Below are 7,985 nucleotides of genomic sequence, written 5' to 3' on the forward strand. Positions count from 1 at the left end.
CATAGAAGCAATGAAAATTATATTTTTGGAAAACATAAATTTAATGGAAGAGTCAGTTGTGAGAAAATAACAATAGACGAGAGTTGTTCATTTAAAGAGATTTATGTTGGAATTATTAATATTACAAAAGAAAGTAATATAGAAATAGAATTATATGATTATGAAGTTAAATATATTAAAGGAATAAATTATGATATATTTACTTATAGTAGTGGTAGAATCCTTCAAATAGAAGCTTCAACATTACATTTATATCTTAAAGATACAATTGAAAGTAAATATCTTAATATTAAATTATTTATAATTGTTCCTACTCATAATGACTTCTTATTTATTTCATTATTACAAAATGGTACAACTGCTTTAGATAATACTCTTATTTATCTTCCTGATCCTTTATTTGATAAATATTACATATTAAAATCTGATGAATTTCCACCATTAGACACTATTAAAATATTTAAAAGAAATGACTCTTTACAACCAATTACGAGTATGTATTTAACAATTGTTTGTGATAAATATATGGCATTAATTAAAGATATTAATGACTATCAATGTCCTTATGAAGACACTAATAACCAAAACAATTCAAATACAATTTGGCTAATTATAATACCATCAGTTATTTGTATTATTCTTATTATCATAATAATTGTTCTTTTATCAATTTATCTTCATAAATTATTAATTAAAAGAAGAAGATTTGAAAGATTATTTTAAATTTCAATTCAAACATCGTTTTTAATAGTTTTAAAATTAATTTAATTTTATTAAATTTTTATTTAAACAATAAAACATCATTTCAATAAAAAACAGACAGTTATTCTAATAAAAGAAAAAGAATTCCAAATAAAAAATTATGTCTTAGAGATTTTCTGGGACACATTCTTTATGCCAATTTCTTCCTCCACAAGTAACAAAATTTCCAACTAATGGTTTTCCACACTTAGCACATTTTGGGACTCTCTTTAACATACATGGATGACACATTATTTCTCCATTATCATTATAAAATTTAGCAAAACTAAAGAGTTTTTGACCACAAATATGACATTTAAAACATTCATTATGATATATATGTCCAAATATTTCTTTGGCTTGTGTTAATTCAAATGGTTTACCACACCCATGACAGACTTTAATTGTAACATTTTCTGTAAATGATTGTTTTGGTGCTTCTGTAGTTGCAGTAGAAATGGTGTGCTCTTCTGCTACTGTCTTTTTCATTTCAACTGGTGCTACTTTTTCTTCAATTTTTACTTCTTTAATTTCTTGGAACTTTGGTGTTGTCGTTTCTGTAACTGCAACCTTAGCACCACAATTTGGACAAAACTTAGCACCTTCATTTAACTTTGTTCCACAAGAACTACAGAATGGCATATAGTGAAATAAACTAATTAGTTTCTTTATTTTTAAGTTTCGACTCTATTAGTATTATTTTTATCGTTCTTTTTAAATAACAAAACTTATTCCTTTGTTTTATTTCCTTTTTTTTTTTAAATTTCATTTGTTTTTCTTAAAATTTATTTAAATGATATTAATGTTATCCCCTTCTTTATGCTCTATCAAAAATGTTGAACGAAATAATTAACATTACACCTGTTTTCTTTCATGACACAACAGTATTAATTAAAATTTGTTACTTTGAAAATGATGTTGGAAAATAGAAAGTTTGTTATATTAATTCGTTTAGTTTTCAAATTAGGTTAATATTTAAATCTATTTAAATATATATAAAAAAGATTTATTTTAAATTTTATTTTTATGAAAAAAAAAAGAATAAAACAAAAGAAGAAAATCATTTTATTTTTCCTGAATAGATATCATGAAAATTGGAAAAGTATTAAGGTCTCTTTGATGTTAGATCTTGAAATAGAATAGATATTTATTACCTAAACAAATCCTATAAAGACAATATTGTTTACTTAATGGAAGACATCACACAGCCAGATCCTATTCATGAAACTCAATTCTTTAAAACAAAAATTTCTAAAAAAGAAAAGCCTTGTGTTACACCACTTAAAAAAAAAAGAATCCCTGTTATTAAAGCTTCTCCTGAAACAAGAAACTTCAAACACTTCAACAATCATTATGTATTTTTCTATTATCTGAATTCTGCGATATTACTATTAACAACCAGCTAAAAGAAATACTGTCACATAACAATATATGCGTTTAAAAAGCCTTGATTTTGGTAAGAATAATGTTATTATACTAAGCGAATACATTAAAAGAAGGTGTGGTAAATTAAAACAAAATAATATTAGTCATTCGGTGCCAATAAAAACAGCTATAAGAAGATATCAAAATAATAAAAAAAAATAGAACTTCATCATATTCTTATAGATCTTCTGATCATATGGGGGTAGTTAAGAATTTGAAAGTAAATGTGTTGAAGGAAAGGTTGGTATTAATAAACAAGAATATATTAAGAAAGTTATGAGAAGTGTGATTACGTTACTAGAAAAAATGACATAACTCAAAAAGCAGAAGAAATCAACTCTATCATTTCAAGACGACTTAATGAACATAAAAAAGAATTAGTTATCAAAAAAGGTGATCCTATCATACAGATTATTTTTAGATAAACTATATTCTGTTCTGAGACTCTGATTGTAAATTTATCATTTTATTCTTTATTCTATCTTTAACTTATTTAACTTTCTTTTACCCTCAAACCGTCTTATAAAAATAAACGTATTAATGATTAATTACTCATAACAAATAATAAATAATGACACTTAAACTCATTATAATCTATTTTGTGTAATTATTTATAATAAAACATTAATCATTTTAATCAAAGAAGTTATTGTTTTTTTTTAACAAAAAATAGAAAATGAAAAAAATATTCAATAAAAATTAAAAAGATGATCGAGTAAAAATAAAATTAGTCAAACTATTCAAATGGAAGATGATAAAATGAATGAAAAGATTATTAATCCCGAAATGGTAATAGGTACTATCCAACAGAAAGAAATAAAAGATGAAAAACAAAATGAAAAGAAAATAATTAACGAGAAAAAAAAACCTAAAGAAAAAGTCAAAAAAGAAAAGAAACCAAAGAAAAATGATGACAAAAAGAAAGCAAAAAAACCCAAGAAAGTTCATAAAGAGCAAATTGAAGAAGTTGAAATGCTTGATGTATTTCAAGATGAACCGTCACATTCAAAAAGATCAACCTTACAAGAAGAAGTTATCCGTGCTGAACGAGCAATAGTACCTCAATTAAATGAAGAGAAAGTTGTAAAATTACCAAAAGGAAGATCTAGCATTGACATACCAGAATTTCATAAAATAAATGAAATTCAAGAAGAATCCAAAGATGATAAAATTAATCAAAATAAAGAAAACAACTGTACAGTAGAAGAGGATGAAAACACTGACGATGATATTTATTTTCAATTACATGCAGATATGGAGTCAAAAGAACGACTTCGTTTCATTAAAGTAGTTCAATCATTAGCTCCAAGACATAAAGGAAAGGCAAATACAGTCTGCGATAAATACTATTCTATGACTCGTCCTGAAGAATTATTACCATCATACCATAGTGTCCCTGTCTTAGTTGAACCAATAAAGTATATGGAAAGCTATGGATATAATCATTGTACAAACCATGTCCAACCTGGTGTTGAAAAATATATTTACCCACCAGCAATTCCTAAGTTAAAAGGAAATTGGTTGGTTGACAAAGAAAAATCTGGTTCGTCATCTTTGTTTATTTCAAAATACAATTGATTGGATTATTCGTTTTTTTGAATCACAAAAATTTAATTTTCATAAACAATAACAAAAATAAAATATTTTAAAAAATAAAATGATTTCAATGAAACTTTTTCTTATTAACTTACTATGAAAAAATCGTTTTATTGTAAAAGGCATTTTGATTTTTTCTTTTGTTGGGTACTCTGAGTGTAAGTAAATAAAATATTTCTTTTGATAGTCATAAATTAAGAAATAAAAAAAACAAACTTCTTGACTTTTTGGTTGAGTTGTAGTAGAAGCTTTTGGGGTGGGTTTATTTGAGAAGATACAATCAACTGACTTTTCAAAAACTTCGTTCAAACCAATCTTTGCAACTGATGATGCTTCTATATAAGCAACACATCCAAGTTTTTGACATAAATCATCACCTTCTTGTTTTGTAACATCATCAGATCCATCTTTTCGAAGGTCAACCTTTAACCCAACTAAAACAGTCTTTGCAGTGTCAATATAATGCTTAATTTCTGGTTCCCATTTAGTCGAAATATTATCAAATGATGTTCTGTTATTCACAGCAAAACATAATAATACAACATCTGAATCTGCATAACTTAATGGTCTTAATCTATCATATTCTTCTTGACCAGCAGTATCCCAAAGATGAAGAATAAATTCTTCGTTCTTGTATTTCATAACATGAGAGAAATTTTCAAAAACTGTTGGGACATAAGCAGTTGGGATTTCACCTTTACTAAAAGCTAATAATAAACAAGTTTTACCAACAGCACCATCACCAACCACAACTATTTTTAATGCCTTTTTACCATTTTCAATTTTACCAGCACCAGTGTTCATATCAGAAAATGCAAGCATAGCATTTTGTAATGCCTCAGCCTTAGCTCGAACATCAGCATCCTCAAGGTATTTTCCCCATTCATTAGAATTTGAAATTGAATTGAAGTAATTGGCAATATCTTCCTGAATAATCAGTTTCATTTTTACATTACTTTTTGCACTTAGACCTCAAACTTATTATAAAATCATGTGATTGGCTCTTTTAAGTAAAATATAAAAGAAACAAACAGCCATTTTTTAATTTTTTTAGTTCTTTTTTTTTCAAGTTTTGACTCTATTTTTTACTTATTTTATTTTTGTAAAAATTATTTTTTTTTAGTTTTCTTGGAGATGTTATTAATTATTTTTTTTTTTGATTCAAAAATTTAAAATTTAATTTTATGGTTTAATAAGAAAAAATTTATAGTTTGAAATAAATTTGAAAAAATGATCTTGGTTAGTTTTTGTCTTCTTAATACCACCATTTTATTTTGTCGAATAATTTCGTAGATTAGAAGGTCCATTACAATTATAAATATAGAATTATAAAACCCATAATTATATTTTTTAATTAAAACACTTTTGATAATGATTAATAAAAGATTAATTCTGGGATGTGATGAACTTTCTTTCCCCAAATGAACGATAGTTGATTCAAAAGGGTCTACACACTCGGCCAGGGTGAATGTAGAATGTTTGATCCCATCTTTTTTCTCTATTGTTTATTTGAAATAATAAAACTGTTTTCTTAATAAGATTTTTGTAGTAAAAAACTAAATTATATATCAATAATAAAATCACATTTTAATTATTACTTTGCTTTCTTTTTATTTTTTTTCTTGGTTTCTTTTTTATGAGAAATTGTGGGATACGGTTTCTTCTCTTTTGTTAAATTTTGTTCTTTTTTATTTTTATTTTGTTTTACTTTGTTTTCGTTTTGTTCTTTTTTATGAATCGATTGCTTTTTAGTTGTTTTTTTATCATCAGCACTATCCTCTTCTTCAGATACCTCTTCGGGGGTATAAGCCTCTTCTTCTTCAGGGGAGGCAAGCATTTCTTCTATTTTACGGAGGTTCTCTTCATTGTCCTCACTTTCGTCCATTGTTTCTATATAATTTAATTTAAAATCTCTTTTCAAAAGTTTTGGGGCAAAAAGAAAGTCAGATAGCTCTTTGACCATATCATCCTTTTCTTCATTTTCTATGTCAAATAATTTACATAATGGTTTGATATTATCTTCACTAACTCTTTGAGCTATTCTAATTGCTGCTTCTCTTTGTTTAATGTCTTTAAATCCACTGAACAAGAGGATGTCATCTAATCGTTCTGAGTCTTCACCTTGTTTGTGATACATTAATCTATGAAGTAAAACTAGAGAATCTAATGATAAATTATCTATACCTTCTTTAATACGTTTAGAGCTCCCAAGAGGAATACCCCTTCCTTGAAATAACTCAGTCCCTTTGACAATTCCACTTGAATAATGAGGAACAACCTTTCTTTCCCTTTGGCTTCTAGTTTTCATTTTTTTAATTTCCTTTTTTTTTTTTTTAAATAGTTTTTTTGTTAATTTTTGTTTTTAATATTTCTAATAAATTAAAATTTATTTTTAATTTTTTGAATGTTTTTTTTTATTAAACAAAAGAAATGAATTTTCAAGAAGAATTAATAAAAAAAAAAAAGAAGACTTAACAGAAATATTTCAATAGAGATACAATTATTTAAATGAATTACAAATTGATCAAATAATAATATTGATGGTACTTTTATAAGTTATAAATGTTCAAAATGAATGTTTCAAAAATCATAACAGAAAAATAGAATTAATTTAAAAAGAGAAAAAAATAAAGTAAGAATTAATCTTCAACACTAAATTCAAGAGGGATATTTTGAATATAGGATTTTGTAGTGTTTAAATTAACTACAGTTAAAGTGAAATTTTCTTTAACAGCACATTCTCTCAAAGGAGTAAGTTTACCGTAGATACAAATAATATCACCAGCTCTAATATTTCCTTTATCAGGAGTAAATTCTAAATCATAATCATCTTTATCTAAACGAGGATCACCAATAGCAAAACTACAAATGTTTAATGATTTATTACCGACGAATAATTGAAAAACATATTTTTTTTTCAATTCTAATTTATCAACAATATGTTCTAAATCTTCTTCAAGATAAAAATTAATTTCATTAGAAAATGAATACATAAATGGAGAATTATTAATATAATATAATGGATATCTTTCTGCTTCATTTTCTTCAAATTGTTGAAGTTTAGCTGTTGAACCTGATTCATAAATAATAATTCCACCACTTCCAGTAATATTTAGTCTTGATCTTGTTTTAATATATAACTTAATTAAAATAAATAACAATACTCCAACAATTACTATTATTGCAATACTTGCTTGAATTGCTGTCCATGCAATTAATCCACTTTTCTTTGAAATAATACATCTATTTTCTAAATTATCTGCTGGAATATATCCAACATAACACGTACAATTTTCATCACAATTATCTACTTGATCACATTGTTCATCTAAACTTCTTATTTTATTTCCACATACTGTTTTACAAATTCCATTTAATAATTCATATCCATTATCACATTCTTGACATCTTGTACTTATATTTAAATGTTCTACATTACATGATATACATGGATTTGTTAAATCACAATCACATGTATTTCTTTCACATTTTAATTCACATTTACCATTTGTTGCAACATAATTATCAATACATAAACATTTGTCTGTTTTACATCCATCTCCATCTTCACATTCCTCACCAACTTCTGTTGTAACAATACCATCTCCACATACAGGAATTGTAGATTCATAAACATGATTATCAACTGCATTAACTATAAAAACTCTTCTTATTTTTTCTTCTTTATAAATAGCAACACCACGACCAAATCCGTAATGATTTTGTAGTACTGGAGGTACAAAGTACATTCTAAATTGAAATCCTTGTTCTTCATCATATGTGTAATGATAAATAAGACCCATAGAATATGCAACATTTGAATGTTCTACAATAGCTTCAGGAGCTGAAATTACTAGATATAATACTTTTTTATCTAAATCATATGAAGTATCAATTACTTGTCCAAATGAGTGGGTATCATCAATATGAATATAATTAAATGTTGGAGTATTTATAAAATCAAAATCTATATGAATTTTATTTGTATTAGTGTCATAACTTGGTTTAATTACTAATACACAAGGTGTATCACTTTTACTATCTTTATTTCCAATGTCTGTGTTTTGACTCATAACAAATAACCATTTCATATCTTCATTATACCAAAATTTTATATATGCACTGGAAGTCATATCACCAAGATTAAAAATTCCTTTATCATTACTATAACTTGAATATTTTGTTCAACATGCATCATCATAATAAGGACTTTTATTCTCTAA

The 7,985-nt window shown here is 25.6% G+C and overlaps 7 protein-coding genes across 7 annotated transcripts in view, besides 14 other annotated features; 2 read left to right on the forward strand and 5 right to left on the reverse strand.

Annotated features, from left to right (window-relative positions):
• EDI_339970 (uncharacterized protein) overlaps positions 1–723 on the forward strand; it is a gene marked incomplete at both ends in the record, with an annotated part of 5,296 nt that extends 4,573 nt beyond the window's left edge. Inside the window, one exon of the mRNA XM_001733480.1 lies at positions 1–723. This exon is cut by the window's left edge and continues 101 nt beyond it. Coding sequence (XP_001733532.1) covers positions 1–723 — 723 coding nt within the window.
• Positions 276–306: a sequence feature (AT_rich).
• An 18-nt stretch (positions 724–741) lies between the features above and the next one.
• Positions 742–798: a sequence feature (AT_rich).
• A 69-nt stretch (positions 799–867) lies between these two features.
• EDI_340080 (uncharacterized protein) lies at positions 868–1,383 on the reverse strand (the record flags this gene model as incomplete). The annotated part of the gene is made up of 1 exon (XM_001740858.1): positions 868–1,383. One exon carries the CDS (start codon positions 1,381–1,383, stop codon positions 868–870), a length of 516 nt encoding a protein of 171 aa, XP_001740910.1.
• Positions 1,384–1,490: 107 nt separating this feature from the next.
• Positions 1,491–1,545: a sequence feature (AT_rich).
• Positions 1,546–1,709: 164 nt separating this feature from the next.
• Positions 1,710–1,788: a sequence feature (AT_rich).
• Positions 1,789–2,770: 982 nt separating this feature from the next.
• Positions 2,771–2,872: a sequence feature (AT_rich).
• Positions 2,873–2,910: 38 nt separating this feature from the next.
• On the forward strand, positions 2,911–3,744 carry EDI_340090 (uncharacterized protein; the record flags this gene model as incomplete). Its single annotated transcript, XM_001740859.1, has 1 exon — positions 2,911–3,744. The coding sequence occupies one exon, from the start codon at positions 2,911–2,913 to the stop codon at positions 3,742–3,744; it is 834 nt and encodes a 277-aa protein (XP_001740911.1).
• Positions 2,972–3,099: a microsatellite.
• Positions 3,745–3,770: 26 nt separating the features above from the next.
• Positions 3,771–3,825: a sequence feature (AT_rich).
• A 47-nt stretch (positions 3,826–3,872) lies between these two features.
• Positions 3,873–4,707, reverse strand: EDI_340100 (uncharacterized protein; the record flags this gene model as incomplete). The annotated part of the gene is made up of 2 exons (XM_001740860.1): positions 3,873–3,914; positions 3,979–4,707. 2 exons carry the CDS (start codon positions 4,705–4,707, stop codon positions 3,873–3,875), a joined length of 771 nt encoding a protein of 256 aa, XP_001740912.1.
• Positions 4,708–4,799: 92 nt separating this feature from the next.
• Positions 4,800–4,920: a microsatellite.
• Positions 4,921–4,925: 5 nt separating this feature from the next.
• Positions 4,926–4,994: a sequence feature (AT_rich).
• A 78-nt stretch (positions 4,995–5,072) lies between these two features.
• Positions 5,073–5,122: a sequence feature (AT_rich).
• Positions 5,123–5,356: 234 nt separating this feature from the next.
• On the reverse strand, positions 5,357–6,070 carry EDI_340110 (protein DEK, putative; the record flags this gene model as incomplete). The annotated part of the gene is made up of 1 exon (XM_001740861.1): positions 5,357–6,070. One exon carries the CDS (start codon positions 6,068–6,070, stop codon positions 5,357–5,359), a length of 714 nt encoding a protein of 237 aa, XP_001740913.1.
• Positions 5,429–5,494: a microsatellite.
• Positions 6,042–6,126: a microsatellite.
• Positions 6,072–6,181: a microsatellite.
• A 220-nt stretch (positions 6,182–6,401) lies between these two features.
• Positions 6,402–7,895, reverse strand: EDI_340120 (uncharacterized protein; the record flags this gene model as incomplete). The annotated part of the gene is made up of 1 exon (XM_001740862.1): positions 6,402–7,895. The coding sequence occupies one exon, from the start codon at positions 7,893–7,895 to the stop codon at positions 6,402–6,404; it is 1,494 nt and encodes a 497-aa protein (XP_001740914.1).
• Positions 6,890–6,920: a sequence feature (AT_rich).
• Positions 7,896–7,981: 86 nt separating the features above from the next.
• Positions 7,982–7,985, reverse strand: part of EDI_340130 (uncharacterized protein) — a gene marked incomplete at both ends in the record, with an annotated part of 758 nt that continues 754 nt past the window's right edge. Inside the window, one exon of the mRNA XM_001733481.1 lies at positions 7,982–7,985. This exon is cut by the window's right edge and continues 553 nt beyond it. Coding sequence (XP_001733533.1) covers positions 7,982–7,985 — 4 coding nt within the window.

Source organism: Entamoeba dispar, genomic scaffold, assembly GCF_000209125.1.
Source record: "Entamoeba dispar SAW760 scf_1105229463267 genomic scaffold, whole genome shotgun sequence".
Classification (NCBI taxonomy): Eukaryota; Evosea; order Mastigamoebida; family Endamoebidae; genus Entamoeba; species Entamoeba dispar.